General features: G+C 41.6%; 1 protein-coding gene across 1 annotated transcript in view; it reads left to right on the top strand.

The window, feature by feature from the left end:
- Nucleotides 1–25,286, top strand: part of lpgat1 (lysophosphatidylglycerol acyltransferase 1) — a 42,427-nt gene that overhangs the window by 6,638 nt on the left and 10,503 nt on the right. Inside the window, exons 3-6 of the mRNA XM_070849421.1 lie at nucleotides 8,674–8,792; nucleotides 10,497–10,592; nucleotides 14,717–14,996; nucleotides 20,145–20,271. Coding sequence (XP_070705522.1) covers nucleotides 8,674–8,792; nucleotides 10,497–10,592; nucleotides 14,717–14,996; nucleotides 20,145–20,271 — 622 coding nt within the window. The remainder of the gene's footprint in view (nucleotides 1–8,673; nucleotides 8,793–10,496; nucleotides 10,593–14,716; nucleotides 14,997–20,144; nucleotides 20,272–25,286) is intronic.

Raw genomic sequence — 25,286 nt, 5'->3', positions numbered from 1 at the left:
TTTTGATAATTGTAGAAGTCTTTTTTTTTTTTTTTTCAAGCAAAAATGGCAACAAAAAAAACTGTGGTTCTAGTTTGAAAGTGTGAATATTTGAGAAGTCTAAGGCCTCAAAGCCCAGGGTGACATATGCAAATTGCTAGTGAATATTTGAGAAGCATAAACTGAAAATCTCTGGGTTTTCGGCTGCTCGTCAGACAAAACAAGCAATTTGCATATGTCGGCTTTGGCTGTGGGAGACTGTGATGGACATTTTCCACCATTTTCTGACATTTCATAGACCAAGCAATCAAACGATAAATTGAGAAAATAATCTACACATAAGTTGATAATGAAAGTGATCCTTCATTACGTTACATCAATCAAGGTGAAGACACCCACATGTAGATGGCAGAGAATTTCCAGAGACCTGTTTGAGATGTTTATCTGTCCCAACATCCTTTTTTTCTTTGAAAATAAACTAATTGTGGCCATGACTAACGATTATTATTTTTCAATTAACCCAACAATTATTTCCTTGATTTGGTCAATAAAATGTAAGAAAAAAGGGGAAAATGCCTGTTATCATTTCTATATGTATCCATAGAGCCTGTTTTCACCCAAATGTCCAAAACCCAAAGATTATAAATGAAATCCTCGCGTTTGAGCAGTTGTGCATGTACATCAGATCGTTTTCAGTGTTCCTGTTAATGTTTCAGTACCAGAACGATCAGGGTTCAGATGTGCTAAGTGGTAGGAAGGGCTGGACTAGATTCAGTGTGGACCATCTCACTTTGAAGCTCTTAACGGAAACCGCTCCTCATTTGTTAAAGCCTCTGTGCAGCCACGGTGCACCCACACAAGTGTTATCACTTACTTGGCTGATTAGACTTATTCTCTGGACTGTGTGGGTGTGTACAGACCGTACTTGATTGACATCTCCCGATCTGTCCTGAATTATCTTCATTGCACCTGTTAGGCCGAGACGGTTTACAGCTTTATGATTCTATTCAGTGTTCCAACCTCAGCTTAGCTTGTCTTTTGTCTTTCTCAAGTTATGGCGGGTAGCCTCCTGTTTAATCTGAGCATTTCTCGTATTTTTGAAAGATTTTTCTGTATGCTGGCAGGGTCTTTGCGATCGATGCATAGACAGAAAGCAAGAAAGCTACGCAAGAAGGAAATGCAAGTATGTATCTTTAAAAAAAAAAAAAAAAAAAAAAGAGCATTAGGATTGTGCACTATTGGAAGCTTTTAATCGATGAGAGGAAACTTTTGGTTTCCTGCCAACAGGCTTCGGTCAGGTTTTAACGTGTATAATGCATGAAAACATACTGTAGGTGGACATACACAGGCAGTCACGTCTAGTAGCACAAGTGAAGGAGGCGAACCAGCATGGAATAATGGCACTGCAGTGTGGGGTCAGTTGAGAGGGCAACAGCATGAATGGGAATTAGCATCACTTTTGTTCTGAAGCACTGAAACATGTTTGCATAAGTGGAGGCTGATGTTTCCTTCCCCAGTGGACAGAGACTGTGGGGTATTGATATGGATGAACAGCACATTATTTTATGATGAATAGCACATTATTTTAATGTTAATGTGTTGTGATGCAATTGATGCAACCAACTTTCAGAAGCAATGGATGAGGTCAAATGAGCTTTTAGCTTTTAATGAGGGCAAGATATTTACTCCAGTGAACCAACATGGAGATGACTGGGCTGGGCTTGATAACTGGATTTAGCCTAGTAGCATACTGTTTAGCCTGTTGGGTTCCCACAGACTGATTCTAACTGTTTCTGTACTGTCAGGACACGGCTGTGACTATTGTTATTGTTGGTGAACAGATCGCTCAACCGTCAAGATGTGGTTTAGACATTTCTCATATTTAGGTGCCATCTATGCTGTTGAACAAAGAGTTTTCATCCTTTCCAGAGGAGTCATTAGCATTATGTTATTACAGCCAGACCAATGCAGGATTACTGTGGCTGGTATTGATATAGGACAATTTAAAAATAAAAAATAAAAATCCGATAATGACACATACTGAGGAACTGGCAATGTTGGTCAATCCACTATGTGGTCCAGGCTGAAATATTTTAACAACTAAACAACAACAGGCATACATGTTCCCCAGAAGATGACTCCTACTTTTTTTGGTTGCCACAATGAGATTTATATTTAAGGTTTTTGGTGAAACTGACATTTAACAACAGTCAACAGTTTGGTTTCCTTTACAGTAAGCATAACAGCTTCTCAGAGTGAGCTATAGTATGGCTGAGGCGACCTACTCCTATTCATGAAGTACGGGATCCCTCACATTTGTCTTTTGAAAGAAATGTCACCGATGTATGCACTTAGCGGGACATTTTACAGTCAACTATGTAAATTATGCCATTGTGACACTGTCACTCTTTGGCATTTCTGTTTTTTTTGTTGCGTATTGGCCAACATATACACTAATGAAAAACATGTGCAGTAAGCTAATACTGGTCTGGATCTAATAATTGTTACTACTGACAGTCTTTGTCTACTTTTTCTAGACCCTTTGCTCCCTCATACCTAAGATCAGAGTCATTGTAAAAGCAGAAGGGCTCCAAATTTTGTCTTCCAATGTCTAAAAAAAGTGGGTAAACATGGCAGAATACATTGAAATATATGTAGAATATCACCAGTATGTTGCTGGCATTCATTTACAACCCTAAATCTTTGCCCTTCACCCAGTTGACCCAGTAACCAAACAGCTTTAACTATCAATGAAATTGTCACCTTTCTACTCTGGTTTGTCACACAGGCGTCATGTTTTTTGGGACTCTTTCCTCTTTGGCCACACTCAGGTGTGGACAGCAGCATTTGTGAAGCAGTTGGGGTGATTCCTCGCCACATCTTTCTTGTCCTCTAGAGAGAGAGAAAGAAGTCTAGCGATCAGCGCCAAGGTCAGCTGTACACCGTTTAGCTGACCACCGATACCGGATTAGACAGTGTGCCTGCAGCATGGCTGTCATCCTGCTGCGCTAACTGTGTCATCTCTCAAAGACAATTTCCCTAATGTATTCTATCTGACAGATGACCCATCTCTGTGATATCATTTACGCTCATCTCCCGCAACAATGGGGACTTCAGCGGGCATGAAGGCATGCTCCTTATGAAATGACATTGCCTTCAAGCTACATACACCCCACACAACCCTGTCCGGTGTCACAGATATGTCATTTTTCTATAAGTATGCTCCCGATTCCTGCACCCATGAGAATTGATCTTATTCTCCAGAGGACAGGAGGTGGGGAAAAAAAAGGCCTAAATTGAACATGCCAACAACTCGCCCCCCTCCATCCCATTTTATTAATTCACTTTCTTTAACCTGATGGAGATCTCCATGTGAGGATGTGTCATGTTGGAAGACTCAAAAGCACCCTGTGTCGCCAGGCTGCAGCTCAGATAATGAGCACAAAATGCATTAAAGGTAGAATGAACAATGATTAACGCATGCACCAAACAATTAATAAGCTCAGATGTCTGTAATATGACCCAATATAAAGCAGCAGGGAGCTTCCTGCATTAAATATTTCAAAATCATTGTTCATCTTTGCAGCCATATAGTGCATTCTCCGATGTCTACTAATGAGCTGCCGAGTTAATAAGTTGTGCATTAGCATTACATGTCTAATTTTGAACATGGTGAATAGCTAGCAGCAGGTACAGTGGTTTGAATTTCAAGATAGAAAGAGTCCAGCGTGCAGTCTTTTGTCATGAAAAGCTGTCCTGTCAGGAAAATGACTTGGCCTTTTACTGTGAGTCATGCAGAAATGGTTAATCTGACAGGAAATGCTTTTCTCCCAGGGGTTATGACAGCAGATCATACACCTCATTCAGCTGAGTCCACACTTACATGTAATTGCAGTTTTTTGCATAAAAGCCTGCTTTATTTGGATGTCTACCTGCTTGGTATGTAGTTGATACGATTAACACATTGTAGTTGTTTTTATTTCAGGAAACCTTTGCTGTCATCAAAACTTGTGAAAATTCAGGAAGCTAAAGTAGAGTTAAATGTTTCAATCAGTCATATTCGGGAGAGATGTGTATGTGCAAAAACTCACCACACATAAAATATTGTTGCAAAAATAGCATGCGATCTCACCACACCAAGACCACAACCAGGTCTTCACAAAAATGTTATGCAAGCAATCTATCAGAGATATTGTTCTTCGACATGCCAGCTGTGTTGTATTCTGCACTGACAGATCCTTTGTCACTGTATTTTCAACCACAGCTACTTCAATCCAATTTCAAGATGGACCTACCATGTTCAGCTTTGCTCTTCACTGTGACCATATGTCACACATGACTATTACTTAACAGGACACCCCCTATCCTTTTCACTACTGGCACAGCTAGTGCCAAAGCTGCTGCTGCTGCTGCTGCTGCTGCTGCTAAAGGAAAGAAAAAAACTGTTTATTTCCCCCAGCTGTCCATGTGTACTCTTAGTTTGTGTCATGACTTCATTTCCTTGAATGGCTTTTGTCTTACCCCAGAGAGTGTGCTCGACCTTGGTACTCTTTTATATAAAGATAGAGCTGTAGTAAGAGCAAGAAAGTGAGATTCTACAGTAAAGAGCTGCTTTGCATTCTTGTCTTTTTTCTTTTTTTTTTGCTACTGCCAGGAGAGAAATTGCTGCTTAATTTTTTTTTTTTCAGTTTTACTCCTATTTGTATGACTTGCTCTTTGATTCTGAGCGACTGACACCAAAATCTGACGGTGATCATCTTTGATCCCAATGTGACATCATGTTGTGTGCAGCAGGAAAGTCATCCACTAAAATATGAAAACTGCAACACACAAAAACAAAAGGCCCCAAAATGCAAATTTTACTGAAAAGAGCTTTTATTTATAAGGGTAAACACCAGTGTTTTTACAGTGAATTTTTGTCTCTATGTGACAGTGCAGCACAATCATGTCCTGTTCTGGGGTCCTTTTAACATTTCATCAATTAGCAAATATGTCTTACGTCTCGTAACTGTCTGGTACTGCATTGGTATCACATTCTTGCTTAATTAAATGTTAAACTTGTATAAGAACAATTCTGATTAATCCTTACTGCCAGCAATGCTACCATTAACTCCCTATAGAGAGGAAATGCTCACTCACTCACTCACTCTGCACCCTCAGGCCTGACTGATGCAACATTTGTATTACACAGAATGGGAACGGGAGTCGGTCAGACCCACCCATAACTGTAGGGATTCCCAGCAAATGATTGCATCCCAGCTGAATCTTCTCACCTCCTTGCCTCTCTGTTAATATGCAGAGCTGCTGAAGCGCATTTTAAATTGCGAAGGAAGCTCGTGTGTTCTCCAGCAGGGCCATTGTTGTCTCTTCTCATCTCACAGCCGCCTTTCCTCCTTTTGTTGCGGCTCCTGTGTGTATCCCGTCAACAACCACCCACAGGTGAATGGTTAGTTAAGTAGCCTGTGTGCTCTGAGGCCTGACAATGTAAATCAGGGACGAGAGCCGCTGGAGATCCACTCCTGGAGGCGCTGATGGAGACGCTGGTCATTGTTTGGTTGAAAGCATTTGTCAGGAAGAAGCATAAATTATACACAGTGGAAAGGGTTCACTGCTTTACCACATAGTACACTGCTATTAAAGACCATGCTGTTAGTAGTTACCATTAAACGTAAATGATGTGTATCTCTAACTTTCAAATGAGTTGACGTACTGAAATGGAAGCAATACATTTATATTGATGATATGTTGTGAGCCAGTATTGATACGATTCAGCCATGATTTAATATTCAATTCAGAATTGATAGAATTTGATATTTTTACTTGTTCATGACTTAAAGTGCATTCATTTGAGTATCTTAATAACTAAAACAATATTTTGTTTAAGGTACTTTAAGTCTTTGGAAACGTTTAATCTATTCCCAAGAGGCAGAATGAGTAGGATTAGTCAGTTGTGGCTCGTAAACACAACATTCAAACTTCCCGTAGCTTCCTCCTGGATGCATGCTTATGATCTGCAATCCTGTCGCAACTTTTTTTTTTTATAGTATTGCCCTCACGCTGCCTGCTGGTATTGGCTTGGGGCCCAAAAGTTGACACCAAATAACACCCTGAACACATCAAAATAAGATAATACAGGAAGAGGGCAGGGGCACCACAAAAACATACACCACTTTTTTTTTTTTTTTTAGGGAAATAGACACGTGAATAAAACCACCTGTGGCTTAAGATGTTGCCTTCAATGGGTGAAGTTTAACTGGTGCAAATATAGAGCTATAAAGGTAAGTTTTGAAAAAAATGTTGCTGTTTGAACTCATAAATGAGATAACATACCGGTCACATGTGCCAATGCACCTTGATCTTAAGCAGATCCTAGACCGATCACAAGACCACAGATCCATTGACATCCCATTTCTTGTGGTTTGCTTGTTGTGGCTGGGTCACCAGTTAGTTAGTTAACCCACGATTTCTGCTGCATGCCATGGACACGAGATCACAATCCTCGATTGACTACTGACTGACGGAAGATTGATTTGGTGTCTTTATCAGTGATTCAGCCTAATATTATTAATCCAAACTGTTTGGCTCTGACGTTTGAACAAATCTGGCTGTGAAGTCGCAAAAACAGGAAATGAGTCATATTTCCACAACATTTGGTCGGATCATGATTATAATTGGTCTGTGGGTAGATGAGACCTCGATGTACCTGTGTGCAGTGTACCCTGCTTGATGTGCCTGTACTTGGCCCAAAGAACTGCAGCTTGCAGCTATATTTTGCTTTGTATTATTTTTATCACTTTGACAGTGAACAAAGCCCTGGTTCTGTTCTCAGCCGTACATGGATGCCTTGTGTAGTTTCACCGAAGAGGGAAGCATTATTTATGGATCGTAGACATGCAAATAAGCCTGATGTGCTGTTGCAGCAGGATGTAGACATAACTTACTGCTTATCCAAATGTAGAATGTTATTTCAGGCAGGGAGCTCCCTTAACAACAATGTTTAGTGTTGATGACACGAAGCCTGGTGATTATTTTAAACGGAGGATATTCAGGCTGTATTCTTTGTCAAGTACCTACTGTGCTTTTTTACTAAAAATAAATTAATGCTCTCTAAAAAAAGAAATAGGTGCACAAGTGCCACTTCTGATACCAAGTAGAAATGGTTATGCTAATATTTTGTATCCCTTAAGATTGTTCAGTACATTGATTTTTTTTGTTTTGTTTTGTTTTGTTTAGGAAATGTGATTGTGTGACTGTAGAAACTGATGAGCTGAAAAGACAGCTGATATAATTTGACAAAATATCATAAAATGCCCATAAATAAGTTAGTTGTAATGCTTTTTGAGCTATAAATAATTTGATTTCTTGAAATGTCACACAAGTACAAACGTTTAACCTACTTCAAACACCATGTTTAGGTTAACATGGCAACATGGCATGGTGATAAATCAAGCAACTATCTCTTCGTTATTGTCATAAGTTGTTAGATATTCAGGCCGTTTGTTACTACTCATACACCTTGTGGCTGCGCCAGAAATAACATATGACAGTTCAGAAGATCAGACGAGGATTTGAAAGTCTGTTACAATGAAATAAAATTATACACAGTCCTCTTTTTTTTTCTCTTTCTACTCTTACTGTTTCCTCTACTCCTTTCAGTGGTCAATAGTGAGAACAATTGTGATACCATTTCCTGAAACTCGCTTCCTCTTTCTCATTTCAAACTGTATTTTGTCATTCCCTTTCAACATACACGCATTGACAAATGCTAGCTTTAAATGATTACATGATGTAATCATTTAAACCACCTTTGGAGGAGGCCTGAGACTCATTTGGCCACATAAACAGCAAAGTTAAACTGTGTTTCCAACACGGTCAGAGACGGTAGGAGCATGGAAACAAACTTTTGCTGTCTGATCCAGACAGGGAGGATATGCAGATTAGACAAGTGGCAGTCTGTCTGTAGTCAGGGTGTGTCAGGACACGTGTGGATTTAGGAACAACACATAACAAGGGTCAGGCAGTCAGTTTTAAAGGAGCAACATTCTCTCTTGGTATTGACGAATTGGCTGTCAGTGTGTATACCAGAGATGGTGGTGATGGTGTTTTAAGCAAACTTGTTGCCTTCACTAGTTTTGCATTCACACTGTATGTTTATCACTGGGCATAATGTGAGCGTACCTTTTAAACTCTTGATTTGTCAGTGAACGGTGGTGGAAAGAGTTTTTGATGTGAATCAGAATCCAGGTGCAAATCATTGATTTCAAAATATGTTCAGAATATTATAAGAGTGTGTTTTTGAAAGTTTTCTCTTGTTTCTTATGAACTGCTGCACTTGAATGAAAAACAGATGTATATTGTGATGGTCCATCAGTGTGTATTTTAAAGCTGATCCCTTAAAAACAGTTTGTGATGATTACATTTAGTGCATTTTTGGCAGAGGAATGGGCTCCATTTTTAAAGCTACCTTGAGGAGTTTTTGATTTGTGGTGGCACTACGGAGGGTGATGCAGTGCAGAATGGTTTTACACTTTGTGGTAAAACAAGCAACGATGCACACAAAATAAACAAACACTAACTGTCAACAGAAACTTTGCCACAAGCAAACTCCACGGGACTCTTTTACAAGATCTTATCTGCACAGCTTGTTAACCCATAATGTCTCTTTTTTTTTTTTTTTTTTTTGGCGCCTTGCAGTAACAGAATGGGGTGACGACGTACGGCCCATCTCCGAAGAAGAAGCCATGGTCATCGTCAACCACCAATCCACAGGAGATGTGTGCACCCTCATGATGTGCCTGCAAGACAAGGGCACGGTAAGAGGACAGAGAAATGTGTTACTTCATTGTTTTTCTTTTTGGAAATCCAAAAATATGTCAAGTGTAAAGGTTGAGCGGGGACACGTCAGTGTGAATACAAGCCGTGCAGTAGTTTGAACCTCCAGGCCACTTGGCACCATCTGTATTTTGCAGAACAGGATTCTGTCTCGCCGCGTTTATGTACAGTTGTCGCTGCAAATTGCACACATTCCTCTAAAAACCCCCTCAGCTCAAGTTACGGATGTTTGTTTTAAGGATGTTTGTCAAAGGATAACTAATGTCCTAATAGTCAGTTTGTTTAGCCAAGTGCTGGTTGCACAGAGTGAAGAAAACAAGGTTCAGTTCAAAGTAAAGGTCCTACATTACTAGTTATGAAGTTTAAAATGCGATCATATGAAGTTATAATATGATTTACTGTTTCACACATTGCCTTTTTGATAGCCACTATGGCAGGAGGGAGTTGTAGTTTTGTAGAGCAATAGAGAGCCACGGTGATGGGAGTAGAGGCGGACCGCAGCACAAAGCAGCGCTGTGGTTGGATACATTCAAATCAGGGTGTTCATGCCGCCGCCGGCAGATGTGCAAAGATTCGTGCTATGGCTGCTTTGCATTCTGTCACCCTGATTGTTTTCAACAGGCGAGGCAGACAAACGTGTCCAAGCATCACCTCCCTTCCTCTGTTTCAAGACGGTACTTGTTGATTTTGAACACATTTTCATTGAAAAAAAAAAACAACACATCATGTAAACATAGATAGTCATAGATAGTCTGGCAACATGAAAATAAATGCAGATTGTATCTGTTTTTCAAATTCTTATATACTGAGATGAAGTGAGCTAGTACAGAGACAATCGGAGAAACATTTTGACATTTTTGGGGGAATGGAAAATGTTTTGAGTGGTGTTTATAACAAAGAGATAAAGTTGCATTTAGAATTTATTGACTGGGAAGTAACAAGCCCAAATCTGCAGCAAAGCACACTCCTCCTCAGGCAGGAGCGCCAGCACACTACAAAGTGTACAACTCCAGTCTGTAGTGTCGGTCACTTTGAATCTAATCAGTCTGTTTTTTTCTCAGTGTTAATCAGACAGCGTTGGGGGCTCAGCTGCTTTTTTAATTGTCTAGCTTGACATGTGGCCACTATACTCTGTTATTAACCAGATGTACATTAATCACATTCAGAAACGGCTCCCTGAAAGATGCCGTCAGCAGCAGAAGTGAGTTTGAAAATAGAACATCTGGAGACAAAAGGCGCATTATGTGTCAAGTCACTTTTCACTCCAAGAATTATTTCCCTCCATCTTCACAACTTGCTGTCCTGCCACCGTGTACAAATCATCCCAGAGATTGGCTGTCAGGCAGCTGTGTCACTGTGTGTTGTTTTTTTTTTTTTCCCCGTTTTTTTGGCTGAGGCTGATGCTGCACTGGAGCTGACGAGCTGTGCTGCACAAACATGATGACATGATCCGCCTCAGCAACTGCATCCCTGGCCCAGTTTATCCTCTTAGCACTGAAAGGACAGTAAGCCAAAGCTGCATGGGTGCAGGTCATGAGGGTGGAAGCGCTCAGAGGGGCTGTATCAGTTTGGGGCACTGACACCAAAGCCAAAGCCGTGTACTTTTGCTTACAAGTAAATGTGGGGATGAGCAAAATTATGCTGGGCTTGTTACAGATGGTCATTGTAATTCTCTTTTTTTCCAGGTGGTACGGAAAATGATGTGGTTGATGGACCATGTGTTCAAATACACCAACTTTGGCCTAGTGTCCCTGATCCATGGGGACTTCTTCATCAGACAGGTAAGAGACCCACATCAACCATCAAAGGTCCTAGCAGGTTTGCTTTTAATATAATGTGAAACGTTGCAGTGCTTAATATGTTTGTTTTGTATCGTCACGGCTGTTATTCAGCCATCAGAAGTTGAAGATTAACATGCTCTGCTTCACATTGTTAACTCTACATATATTTACATCCAGGCCCAGCAGGTTTTTGACGGTCGATTAGCCTCAAGTCTGCATCAACAATAGCCGCAGCAAGATGAATGACAACTTTCGCTCATATGTCAACACCTTGTATTTCCCTGATGGTCTAAAGGAATAAAAACATACACCTTTAGGCCATAACTCAACTCTCTACACTCAACCTCCCGGCTACTGCTGGCCTGTTTTTTACTGCGTGCAGCAATAGTGGAGCTGCTACCCATCTGCCTGTCCCAGCTGGACAGCAGATAATGTTAGCAGGCTTCCTGCGGCCATGGCGTCCTCTGAGCAGGATAACGGCAATGGACAGTAGTGTGGGAGGTCTGCTCGGCCCCTCTGGGTCAGACTGACCCTTTGTTGCGGGGGCAGCTGGAACAGAGCGGCCTGCTCTGACAGGCCTACACTACAGGGCTCCTGTTGGTCAGGGAATTCCTGGAATATCATGGACGTTTAAGCGTTAAATTCCAGACTGGGAGCAATGTTTCGCATCGCAAATAAAACTGGAAGAATTCACTCACAAGCGAAGAGAGATGAAATAAATCTATCTCTTTATTTAATTTTTTTTAGATTTTTTTTTTTTTTTTTTTTAGATTCACAATTTTAATACAATATTTTGTTGGACTTTGTGTAAGACAGTTGTGCAAGAATGATAAGACATGCAACACTGCAAGGCTATCATGCATATTAGAGAAATACCGTTCAGCTGTGGACGCTGATTCATCTGCTTCTGCTGTTTGTGCATCTTGACATCGATCTGATATCTACTGACAGCTGGACAGCTAGCATTAGCTACCCAGCTAGCAGAGACAGAGAGTTGAATTTGCGCACTGATCAGTCGACGCCTGCTCTTCAGATAATGCCCTGTCATCAAAACACAAGCCGAGAGCACAGATCAGTGTGTGTGAGTCTTCTGTCAGTCTGTCCCTCTTGTAACGTTAGAAGCGGCCGTTTAATTCGCTACGAGATCGCCAGAACGAGTATCCGGAGTCAGGAGACACCAGGCATCACAACAACTCCGTAAAGTGCGGCAGCTGTGTACATAGTGTCAAGTCACAGTTTACAGGACTGTTTGGACTAAGGATGGCTAATGTAGACAGCTAGTGTCAATTTTACTGTTTGACTGAAGGGAAAAAAAACTTTGCATGTTTAGTTTGAGTGTCACAATGTAGGTATTTCACACATTGTGGGGGGAAAAATACTGGATGTATTGCCCAGCCCTACTACTGTACGTCAGAGTACATCAGTTTATGTACAGTTCATGCCTTAAATATTGGTAATAAATTGATAATATTTCCCATATTTTCTCTATGCGACTAAACGGGCACCCACTGCAATAGGACAAAAATTTTAAAATGTCATTATTCCATGTTAAATGAAATAGGTAGGTTGTCTCAGTTGATTTGTTTTGTTGGAAAATTAATGAAAAGCCCACACATCCCTCTTTCGCTATTTGAGCTGCGGAAACACCACAGCAATGGCAAGAGGGAATTAAATTTTTTAGGTCATGGAAATGCTTTACCGTGGAATTTCACATCAGGTGCTGCTGGCAGGCTGCAGTCGAAGGCCCGAGCAGGCTCGGCCATTCCTGCCATCCGCTCCCTGCGATCCCCTCTGGCAGTCTTGCGCGTGCATTCTTGACGTCCTTCCCCAGAACACTTCACACATCCGCACAGCACAGCAAACATCTGCGCAAGCCTCCCAAGCATCTGCTGTCCACTCAGGCTGGCAGACATGTCTCCAACATCATTATGCACAGCACAACACAGCAGGCTTTGATGGCAGTAGCACAGTTACTTGTGGTACAGGGCTGTAATTGACCTGTCTTCCTCTGTAGTGTTAGTGTTCTCAACCTCTAAAACTTGGGTGGCCTTTCATTAAAAGCCAACCTCAAAATAGGATGTCATGTTGTTGAATTTAAGATGTGCACACTCAAATATTGCACATCACATTTCATTCATCTAGTTATACAAAATCCTTACTGTGGAGTCATGTCAAACTGGAGAGTTAGGTGCCAGCGCACATTTGAACTTGAAATATTATACATCAGATAACCACACAGTGTCAAACCACTGTCTAGCACAGCTACAAACCTAGCTGCAAACTTAGAAACATATGTGTCGCATTCTTTTTTTATAAGAGCAAGCTTTATAAGGGTAAATGAAATCATCTGGTCAAAAAGTTTAAAAAACATTTCTTGAGAGGAAATGATAAGGATGAGATGTAGTTTCAGTTAGCATTAGTAGTTTGAAAAAAAAAAAAGTGTTAGTCTGGCTGAATGTCAGCAGAAAACAGGAAAGATCTGAAAGCGCTGCTATACATCTGTAGGAATCCCTCTGCATCTAAATTACATTTTCACGTTGTAAAATGTAGATGTTGGGTATATTTACAATAACTAATGTTGCCTGTGACACTTGTTTGTCAAATTCAGCACCCTCATATACATTCTTTGATTGTTCACTATGGTTACTCCTCAGATCTGTGGCTAATGCGTGTATAGTACCATTTTTTTTTTTTCATATGTGCTACTCAGTTGGCAGTTTATTAGATGCACAGAGATAGAAATGATACACCCTTACAGAAGGTGTGATGTTCGGCTGTTGTTGCAGATGTTAATTCCACTTTACGGTCATTTTCGAGGCTGCAGTTTGTGGCATTTTCAAATTGTATTCCTTCATAGTGACAGATGCTTGTTATGCTTCATGCATCAAAGAGTAGGACTACACCTCTCAGAATACAATTCATCAGCTCCACAAACTACCGCCTCCAAAGTAAACGTTAAGTTGAACCAACGCCTCTCTAAAACCTGAACATCATAACGTTTATTTAAGAAGGATTTAAAGCAGGACTGGTGGATTTAACTGCACTAGTGTTAGCCACTGAGTGTATATCCTTGGTTCCAACTGAAGAAAGCATGTGGGAGTGTAGCTGAGACAGCGCTGAGCAGGTTGCTCATTTGAGAGACAGGTGGCATAATATCACAGACCTTCAGCTACCCTCTGATGATTCAGTCAAATCCAACCCCAGGTCCAAATGCAAAACAATAAATAAAAAAATGCAATTCCTCTGACATGGACTCTAACTGCAACATTGTGGTTTACATTTCTCCCAGTTCACGTGACTCCTGTAGCAGCAGTAAAACCACAGCACTAATTTCATGTCATGTATAGGTTTGTGATGTGCCCAGGACCTCTCTCTCTCTCTCTCTCTCTCTCTCTCTCTCTCTCTCTCTCTCTCTCTCTCTCTCTCTCTCTCTCTCTCTCTCTCTCTCTCTCTCTCTCTCTCTCTCTCTCACTCTCACTGTCTCACTCTCAGCTACTTTGTAGCTGCAGCTAATATGAAATCTTCCCTTTTTTTTTTTTTTGGCAAAACAATCATGATATTTAGTAATTTTCATTTCATTGTACGCAGTTTTACAACCTCCAGCTGCACGTGTGCTCGCATGACACACACACACACACACACACATACACAGAGTCGCGTCCGGCTATACTAATGCATTTAGAATGGCTTTTGACTGGGCCTAACTAAAAATCAATCCTGCTCCTCCTCGTCCCGTCACTGCTAATGCTCTTAATGTTGTCAAGGCCATCATGTTTTGCATCCATTTTAGTTGTGCCATTAATGCTGCTCTGAGTGCTCCACAGTGTTACTGCACCTAACTTCTGGTTTGTGTTGGCTTGTTGTCATGTGTGTGCTTGTCTTTGAGGCTAAATGCTAAATTCATTAACTTGATAGGATATTCTTGTTTGCTTTGGGCAAATAGAGAAAGATACAATTTCAAATAATTGTACTAGTTTTGAATGAAGTCACCTAGTTTTTTGACTGCTGTCGGTCTGAAAAGGTACCGGAAACTCGCACCATGTGTGTGACTAAAGTGAATAGATTAAACAGATTAAACTATAATGCTTGTTTTGTTTTGTTTCCTTAAACACATTTTCTTACAGGGTAAAGCTCACCGAGACAAGCAGCTGGTCTACCTGAAAGATCACCTAGACAAATACTACCACAGCCGCGACAGGAAGTGGATAGTGCTGTTTCCTGAGGGAGGCTTCCTGCGTAAGCGGCGGGAAACCAGCCAATTGTTTGCCAAGAAGCACACTCTCCCCCACCTGACCCACGTCACGTTGCCTCGTCTCGGGGCCACCCAGGTTATCCTGAAAACCCTGTCAGCCCAGCAGGAGAACGGCAGCGTGGGCAGCGAGACTGGGACCACTAACCAGACAGGTAACAAAAAAACACTTGTGCAGTCTTATGTTTCCCAAATCTTTTCACATGAATATTTATGAGATCAGTTTGGATCCATCACATTTATTCTTGTACTGATTTGTGTATTACAGTATATTTTCTTTTTATTCATTCATTTATTTGTTTGTTAATTTTACGCCTTGGGTAGTGACATTCAGCTAATCTCCCCGGCTGTACTGTACTGTACTGTATTTCGATTGCATTGTCTGCACCTTAAATCCCAAGGCCACAATCTTCCCTCCAAGTTAAGCTTCAGTATGTTTTCCCTGGCTGTAAATGAGATCCATCCTTTCAAGAAACATAACTTCTATAGAAATCAATTTAGCTTTTCTTAAAAATGTTATTTTAATCCCTTTGCCCTGAAACTGAGACCTCAGTCACGAATAAATACATAAATGAGTCTGTAGACCAGTCCAGAATGCCTCCTTTTGGATTTTAGTCTCATGAACATCTCCCCTGGGCCACATCACATGTTAAAATGAGCCAATAGTGCTTGCTACCACACTTCAGAAGGCCACTTCCTGATGTCTTTGATGTTGAGGGAAAACATTTTCAAATGATCTGGAATCTGTTTTCTGATTTGCCGTCATTTGGAAATGTTAAATGGATTTTGAGTATATTGTATTAGGCCTTTTGATTTGCTGATCATGGGATTGAATTTGAAGCTTTATGCGTCTCAAAGAGTAGGATGCTGTTTTCAGGGGTAAGTCTGGCAGAAGCTACATATTTTCTTTCTTCCTTTACATCACAGTCATACGTGAACTCTCCCGCCGCACAGTGTACACTAGATCAAATACAGTCTTATGCTGGCGAGAAGGTCAGGGATGGAGCATGCTTCAAACATGAAGTATTAAATCATCACCTCTGTGCACCACTGTCCTCTGGGAGCATTGTTTTAAATGAAAGGTGACTGGTGGTAAAGATTGCCAGGAGAGGAAAGGGGTGACGTGCACAGAGGTGCCAGAAATTGCATCAAGGTCCTTGAAACCCCAGTGGTTATTTGCAGGAGAGTAATTTTTCTGTCCAGAGACCAGCCCTAAATACAGCCAGGAAGATAACTCTGCAATTAACAACCTATGAGAGGGAAATTTCTTTTTTGGACACTTTTATTTTCAAATATTTTACAACAGAAAAGTAGAAAAGAAACCTCAGCAAAACACAGAAACCTGAAAAGTGGCTTAAGCATTTATTAGTCTACTGTCTGTATGTCCATATTGCCTTTAGAAAGATTCTCTACATAGATTTAGATAGATCTTTGAGGTAGATAATTGACCAATCACAATCAAGATTTCAAAAAAGCTGTGTAATAATGGAAAAGTAGTTTTACTCACATTACTATTACTATTAAGCAGATTTACTCAGTAATGTGGTTGTTAGAACCATCCCCAGCACAAAGCACAGCGTTAAAACGGCCATAAACGTACCTGTCAATGAGTCCCTCATGCCCGCGCACACTGCACCCCCAGTTTACCCAGCTGACTCTCCTGGCTTTGGTTCAAAATCCATTTTAAGAGTGTGCTGTGTTAATAGTAATTTGGAGCGAGTTTGGGGCAAGCGTTATTGAGATTGTGGCTCAGGGGCTTTAGCCCTTCACAAGTTTGCTAACACAGCGCTGTGTCCTACACCCTCAGCACTAACGGCCAGATTCCCTCAGTTTATCCCTCTGCAGGACGGGCCGTCAAACCAAAGGAGGAGCATCTCTTAGTCGGCCCCCGTAAAAATCTAGATGAAGACGAGCACAGCTTCATTTATGAGCTGTATGGGCACGTTTTAGTTTTGGCTTTTTTGTTAGCTTTGCACAAAATCCTTAAACATCTCATCGGTGTCAACAAACACTGACAGCAGAGGTTTTGTTCATGACCTCTGGCAGGAAGGGGATTTTTAAACATTTTAGGGTTGAAGACATGTCAATCCTTTTCATGTCTAATCGCATATTGTATTTTTCCCTGCTTTTGTATACTGTAGTTCCACTTCATATCCCAGTGCTTTATCTCCCTGTGTCCTTTCCTCTGTTCTAGCCGCTCTGGAGGAGGGGAAGCTGGTTGCTGCAGTAGGGCTTGTCCTTCCACTTGAATCTAGCTAATGGCATTAAAACCTAGGGCAAAGGAAAAAAACACACATACCCAGAAGAGCACTATGTCCCTCACTATCTTGTGCTGTGTATGCGTGTGTGCGTGTGCCTGGCTGATCAAAGACACAGCTCTGTCTCCCTCTGACCCTCCCTGATGCTCTGCAGAGGTGCCCAGAGCTTGCTGACTCACTCAGAGACAAATGGGCCTCTTGGAGAAAATAGGATTTGATGTAAATGTGTGTGCCGTTGTGTATCAGCCATGTAATGTCAACTGGGCTAAATACACTGCTCAGTGTAGATGCAAAGCACATGGGTCACTGGTCACCATTGTAGTTCACAGCCCGCAGAAAGGGCTCCTTGTGCAGCTAAGACTGATAACGTTTATGTGTTATAAAACAGTATTTACAGTTGGCAGGTACGCAAAGTTCACAACGGTGAGTCATTTAGGCTGAGAGTAGAGCACCATGTGACCCAAGGGTAAATGTGTTTCATAGTACCAACCAATCAGGAGCAGTTTTTCTCAACATTTTAGTCAGTGGGAGGGACAGGTGGGGGTTTCAAGAGTTGTAATTGGCCTGCACAGTGGCCTGACACAGAGCCAGATATCTGGCAGTGTATTTCCTTCCTCTAACTGTTTACAGAAGGACGGGGCCTCTCTGGTGTCATTTTAAATTACCACGGCTGCTGTTATTACAGTATTGTTTGTCACAGCGTATAGGGCACCACTGAAACCTTGGCTCAGGGCCTCGTTCTTTGGCTGGCCGCTCACGGGAGACGATGGCTGCCTTTCAGCACACTTGGACAGAGATCTAGATCCAATTACCCACACAGGGATAGCTGTGGTGTTAGCCATTCAGCCATTCCCATCAATACCAAGGATGCCTATCGAGTCACTTTAACATCAGTATAAATGAGGTAGCAGCCTGTGCCTCAGCTGCTTTTTTTTTTTTTTTTTTTTACTTAATCTTGTGTTTTCTGAAACCAGTTTACTGCTAAGTAGATGGAGGTGTACATTTTTAAAGCTCTTGTCTCATTCATGTTCTTCTGCCCTCTTCGATGAAGGCACTAGCTACACAGCGAGCTAAACACACACAACAAATTCAATGATAATTGATAGTGACAAATCAGAATAAACCTATTCTATACTATAAACCAGAGCTTGACCAAAGGAAGAGTTTATTAGTACAGGGACGAGGACAGCAGTGTGACCTGTGTCACAGTTAAAGAGCAATATGAGGTCATCATAAGAAGTATAAGATAGAAAATCATTTACAAAACAAAAAGTATAAGTTATAAAATACATTAGCTAGCCCAACAGTAATTGATACTGACTTCACATTAGCCTCAGCTAGCTAGTTTGCTAGCTCTGGTGGCTCATGCTAAACTGATCACAGCTAAACTAAATTAACAAACAATCAACAATCACAACAGCTTTGATGAAGACTACCAAAGATAAAGGCCCGACAGAGAGAAGATACAGTAAAAGATGGTTGTCAATATTTACTCATTTACAGAGCAGACAAAAAGGCGGCTGTAACAATGGCGGTTAAACTGTAACCTCCATGGGACTGTGTGGTACAGGTTGCTGTAGCAACAGAATGTTAATGTGACAACAACAGTGGTGACAGAGTACATGAGTTTGGTGAGTTCAAGTTAAGCAAAATTCAGACCAAAGATTTGTGACGAGGAGAGCTGAAATTTATACCTACCTGAAACCTGCCAGTTTACACCAATGTGGCTTTCCAGGCTTTTTTTTTTTTTTTTTTTTTTTGTAGCGTCTTAAAATATGACCGAGCTTTGCCTTGTCTCACTGGCTCGGCATGTTTACCCTGCATAAAGAAGCCAGTGTGCTCAGAGGGTGAAGTGCTTGCTGCACAGTAACAGCAGCCTGGGCTGTGACATTAGTCAAGCAGTCAAATATGCCGCATTGCTTCACATCAACCTCATTTTGGAGTTGTTAGCACTGACTGAGGCCGCTTGTGTCTTTTCCTTTACGTCTGACAAGCTTGTCCAGCTTAAAGGAGCGTTTAGTTAATGCACTTGTTTGCTGTCAAAGCCCACAGTCAGGTGTTAAGGGTCGCTATTGGTTTCATACCTGTGCGTTCAGTACAAAGACAGGTGCGTTTAGATCAGCTTAGTTTTAATTCTGGATGCACAGGGAAACAGTTTCTTTCAGAAGTGAAGAAATATTTTCAACAATGTTATTGTGGTGGATTAAGTCTTTCTCAAGATTCAGCACCCCCTATATAGTGACACTCATTGACACACAGTGGAAACCCTTATTGTCAAAGCCACAGCATACGTCACACACACACAAGCGATGTTTGAGTCGACTTCAGTCAATTGAGAGTCAGTCTTATCATACACCTCCTTTCATTTATTAATTTTCTTATTTGCAGTGGCTCACCCCAAATGATGTACATAAAACATCCATGACAAATGTTTTATCAGTGTTAAGCGTTTCCTCTCCCATCTGCTGTCCTTCGTTCCTAACTCACTACTTTCTTCAGCCTTTTCCCACCTGTCTTCCTTCCCGTCTTCCCTGTCTCACTCTGCCATAAATGCAGGGTGAGAAATTTAAGGTCCACCAGGCTTTCATGATGTCCACTTTTTGTGATCATCTGTTGGTAAAATGCAATCGTATCAAAAATTAGCATTTGAGGTGAAAATATTTCTTTTACTGTGACTCATAAATGTAGCTGCCCGCCAAGTTCTGTCAAGTTATATGGCTTAAGCTGCTAAGACTGTTTTCCACCAGTCGGTGTGGCAGATAGCCAGTCTTCATTTGGCTGCACTTCTGTCATATAAAAATCTCCAGGGACACCTAGTAGTTAAAGATACTTTCCTTTAGCTGGTTGACCAGGATTCAGACTCTGTGATGGTGAGTGTCTGATCTATGGTCATGTTATTGAATCTCTTCCAGCTGTGGGGCTTCTGTGATGTTTGTCCTTGTTGGTTGTGGGCGAACAAGGCAGCCTTCACTGTGTGAAGATGAGATTTGTGTATTTCAAATGTGTCCTTACTCCATCCCTGTACTTGTGCTTCTTCCATGACAGGTAATAAACGTAAAGGCCTGCAGTGGGTAATAGACGTGACCATAGCTTACCCCAAAGCCAGACCCATGGACATCCAGACCTGGATCTTTGGCTACAGGCCACCTACAGTCACACATGTCCACTACAGGTAAGAACAAAATGTTGGTCATTACATTCAACTGTAACATTAGTATTAGTAACCGAACCTATTTTTCAAAACTGTATGTGGTTATTCACATAAGAGGAGAACACAAGGACCATTTTTACTCTGCAAATTTGTTATGCAGCCAACATGCAAAGAAAACTGCATCCCATGAAAATGTACCACATTACATCATGAAACCAGTTCATGTTTCATGTTTGTAGTTTTTGTATCCGTAATGCATTTTTAGCATTTTAGATTAGTGTTGGAACTTCAGTTCATTATTGCTAGTAAACTGTGTGTTTTAAAACTGACAGCACAGTTGCTTGGGGCCATTTGCTCCTGTCAGTTGTCAAATCCCTCCCCATGTCACAACAACAAACCAGGGAAAAATATGAATACTTCTTTCTTAAGAGGAATCTGTATTACCAGAGAGTCACATCACAGGCCTATAATAGAGTTACAGGTTACTCGGGTTCGACTTTGAGACTCTGCACTATTCATGCACCTCAAGTTAGCAGCGTTTACTTATATTGAGGGAGAACTTGCGTTCTCTCCACCCATGGAGATTTCACTGCAAAAAACTAACTACATGGAAACTCCACCTGGCCCCTTTTTTTAAAGAGTTTCAAGATGCGTTCACGTGTGGCAATACATTGTTATGTGTTCGCCATCATGTCATCATGTCATCTCACAATTGCTTGCTTTTCCTCTGTGCTGATTGTAGGCAGACACGGCTAAGGCTTTTTGCATCATCATGAAATGTCAGGTCGGACATTGCACAAATGTAATGGCATGTTTGTTCATTTACCGAGTCACTGCTGGGATACAGAAATAATCCAATTTAAAGAAGATGGCAAACATGGAGGATTTATCGATTTTCTTTGTCATATATGATAGTTAACTACATCGTTTTTTTGGTTTTCGACTGTTGGTTGGACAAAACAAGCAATCTGAAGATGTCCCTTTGGGCTCTGGGAAATTATGGCCATTTTTCATATTTTACAGGCAGAGCAATTAAGAAAATGAGAGGCAGATGTATCACAAATGAAAGTGATTGTTAACTTCAGACTTGTGTGGTTTTGTTTGTGTAGTTCCACTGCACCTGTCCAAGTGGTGAATGTACAACAGAAAACGAATATACATTTTAGTTGGTGATTTCACAGTGTAGCCTTATTGGCTTTCAAAGGCCATGTTGACTAGGAATGAGACAATTTGGAAAAACAAAAAAGCTGATGGTAATACCAAGTAAGCACATCTATCATGCTGTATTCAGTGGCTAAGAGTATCACAGCTCTTATGCAAAGCAGAGCCAATACATTTGCCCCTCCATATTGTCCTGCTGTCAGTGCCCTCCAGGTTCCCCTCTGAAGCTAATCCGCCCACTCGAGGAAATGATGAAGGTGAGCCAGGATTAGATTTTCTGTAGACTCACTTCAAGATAAATGTGGCCCTCTGTGCATTGTCTTGACAGGGTAGCTCAAGCAGAAGTCATCTTGACCCTTAAGGTTTTCCCTTGCCCCCGAACAACCTCCTTACATAGCTTGTGTGGGTGTGTGTGGGTGTGTGTGGGTGTGTGTGTGTGTGTGTGTGTGTTTGCGCTCACCTCTGTGTGCAGGGTGGGATGGGCTAAAGTAAAAGCTGATTTATGAACCCTGGCTCACCAGCCCCCTCTCCGGAGGCTTCTCTGCCCACTTGGACTAAAGCTAAGGACTCATTAAGTCTGTAATTAGACGAGCAGAGGATGCACTAGTCCCACCCCACCTCTGGGACTCTCTAATCAGCCATTGACACAATCAGCTTCCCTCGCTTGGTCAGCAGCTCTGCAGTTTGGGGACGGACAGGGAGGCACCCAACCAAGCTAAAGGCACAGCTGTTCCTGTTACAAGTGTGTGCACAGCGGTCCTGCCGTGTATCCGACACTGATCATACAGACGGTGGACTCATGCTGGTACAGGTGTAGAGTCACCGACAGGATTAATCAAGAGGACACTGTGGGGGGGCGAGCAATATGATGCACTTTGGTGCTGCAGATAGGACAGGGAGCTAGATCAGTGTGCCAACCTACAACAGTGTTGTACAATTTCTACAATGAGTAGACGCAACATTTTTTTCACCCACCTACAAATAGAAAATACATGAATATATCATGGACTTAATCAACACTTAATAGCAAAGCTTTTATGCTCAGGCATTATCAGAGCAACAGTCAAAGAAGTCAGTTTAATTGACCATTCACGACATCATCATTCATATCATCAACATCGCCAACTTAACAAGAATATCATAAAATGTGTTTTTGAGAAGAAATGAAAGGGTCTCATTGTTTTGAGACTCTGCATTACCTACTTGATCTGAAAGTTTGTCTCTTTCAGTACAACAACGGGGTAAAAAAAAAAAAAAGCAGTTTACTTCAGACTTGGTAGGTCAAGGATGTTGAGTTCTCAGGGGAAGTCAGTGAATTTTACAAATGGGTCATTTCACTAAAATATACTGCTCTTGCACAAATCGAACAAAAAAGAACCAACTCAGTGTCAAAATCTTACCCCGTGTGATGGAATAGAAATTTAACATATAGCTTTTAATAGTGTTGCGATTCCTTGGAAGCCGCAAATCAAACTAAAATGAGCCTGATTGAACCACTTTAATAATACCGCAATAACAATAAAGTCATGAAGCTTTTGTACCAGGAATTTTATGGAAACCCAGGTTCCTGTTCGGATTGTCATGACAGCAGCCTGAGAAATGTGATATTCATGCTGACATGGGAATCATGAGGAGAAAAGCTTCCCTGTCTTAGAGGGTGTTTCAAAGTGCGTCACGCCTCCAGATCGCCTTAGATTGTTTTAATACTATTATGAAAACTTCAGAGTTGACAGTGTTATCAGAAAACATGCAGAAAAGAGACTCCGTGATGCCAAGCTGAGTGTCAGCCGCTGGCCCTTATCGGTGATTCAGCATGTTGAGTCTGCAGACTGGAGGCTGTCTGGATGAGAGCTCGCTGACTGGCCGTTCAGCTTAGCAAATCGGTGATTTCACCCATTTAGTGAGGTGTCTCCTTATTTTTTGCATCCGCCTCTTCTTTCGTTGTTCGACAAGAAGATGACCAAAGGCGTTTTTAACCAGATTCCACAATAGCATGAAAATGGTTTGTATTTTGTCCGTTTATCTTTCTGAGATGCTTGTAATTGTGTGTTTATCAGTAACACAGACCGCTGTCGAGTTATTCCCTCTCCCTCACAGGCACTGGATGTTGATGCGTGTCAGCTGTTAGCTAGACGTCAACTGTAGTCCTTGTGGTGCGTTCAAGTCATGCAGTTTTAATAGAAGACATGAGGCGTTTGATTCTTTTCGTCGTGTTGGTGCATCAGGGCCCTAAATCCGGCGGCTGCAGCCCGCCTGTTTTTTATGTGAGCTGACCTTGATAATAGACTGCCGTCCTCCTCCTGTGTTATCGTTTTACGGGGCTGTATAGATTACCACTACGCCTGAGCCTCAGAACAGGCAGCCGAGAATTGGGTAATATTCTAGATGAATCCACGCTGAGTGCTCTGCACTTTTTTTTTTTTTTTTAATCCTTCCACCTCCCTCGTTCTCTCGCTGCCTCCAGTCCTCACCCCTCAGCCCCACCCTCGCTCGCTGTGTCTCCTGCCCTCTCCCCATATAATCTCAGTCTTCCAGATTGCAGCATCATAAGCCCTCTGTGAATGGCAGATGGGAGAGCTAGGTGGGCGTACAGAGGCCTAGCGAGGGCAGTAGTGGGTGTTAAATACGTTGAAATCCTTTTTCTTTTAAATGCACCTTCTTCTCTCTTTTTTTTTGCGGCTGTGTGCATTCCTGAATGCTGCTGTTTGAAAATATCTGAAAGGTGACATGATTTATGGAGTCTGAGCCTGCCTGGTCATCACATGGATGCTTTCGAGCTGCACACCTGGTTTTCTCTCTGAGACAAGGCACTCACGCAGAATTGTCGACTTTGCAGCTGTGTGGCTTTCTTAAGATATATGTGGCAGTTTTTTTTTTAATCCCCTAAGCACTTTGTAAAATGGCTGCAGAGATTTAAATCAGACTCTACATTTCCTCCTCCTTTTTACTAATTTTGCATTTATTCATTCAACACTCCACTTAGGATCAATATCTCTTACCCCTGTGTTTTACCTGCGCGTGTAATGAGTGCTTTGGTGATTAGAGACGGTGTCTTGGGATAATGAATGAGTAGAGGGAATTTTTTTTTTTCTTTCGAAGCTTAGGGTCTTAAAAGGACACTTGTCGCCATAGAAACCCATTAAAGGAGTCATCATCCCCCACGCTTATACCCTTCATTCGACGGAGAATCCTCCTCCAAGAGGTGTCAGAGTTCAAAGCTCATCGACAGGGTGGAGGACATCTGAAATTAGGTTCCTCAAACAAAAAGCCGTAGAAGCCGTAAATCTATATATATCTGTATCACAATGAATTGTTGGTATGTACTGATGGATAGTACAGAAAAACAATGTGATACAATAGTAAATGATTCTAGGCCATGTTCTTCTTACTGGGTTTACATCATGCTTTAATACTTTGGCTAGTATGATTGTGAAACGGTTATTAAATTATGTGGTGTTTAAAAAGGCCCTAAGAAGTCTTGCATGTAAGGAGCATTTAGTTTTTGTCAGTAAGTAAAAATAGTAGTACCTCGGTGTAAAAGTACTCCATTACAAGTAAAAGTCCTGCCTTGTTTGTCTCAGTTTGTCTTTGGGAGCAGCGTCCTACCTCTGTACAGTTAAACTGACCTCGAATGCACTCCCTGATAAACGGCAGGGTGTGCTGATATCTGTGTGACTGTGAAGTTAGTTCAGGCCACGTTGTCCATATCCACCTGTGACAGTGGCCGCTTTATGGCCCCTTGCTTCTGACCTCTGCACTGATAAGAGGCCGATGCTCCCATGCTAAGCTATCATTAACCCCCACACTGTTCCTCCCTCACCCTCCCATCTCTGTCCCGTGTCTTCAAATGACAACAGCAGCACTCTGTCGGAGGT

The sequence above is a fragment of the Pempheris klunzingeri genome, chromosome 18, assembly GCF_042242105.1.
Source record: "Pempheris klunzingeri isolate RE-2024b chromosome 18, fPemKlu1.hap1, whole genome shotgun sequence".
In the NCBI taxonomy this organism is placed as follows: domain Eukaryota; kingdom Metazoa; phylum Chordata; class Actinopteri; order Acropomatiformes; family Pempheridae; genus Pempheris; species Pempheris klunzingeri.
Note: the sequence above shows the minus strand (reverse complement) of the source record. Positions and strands in the feature narration are given on the sequence as shown.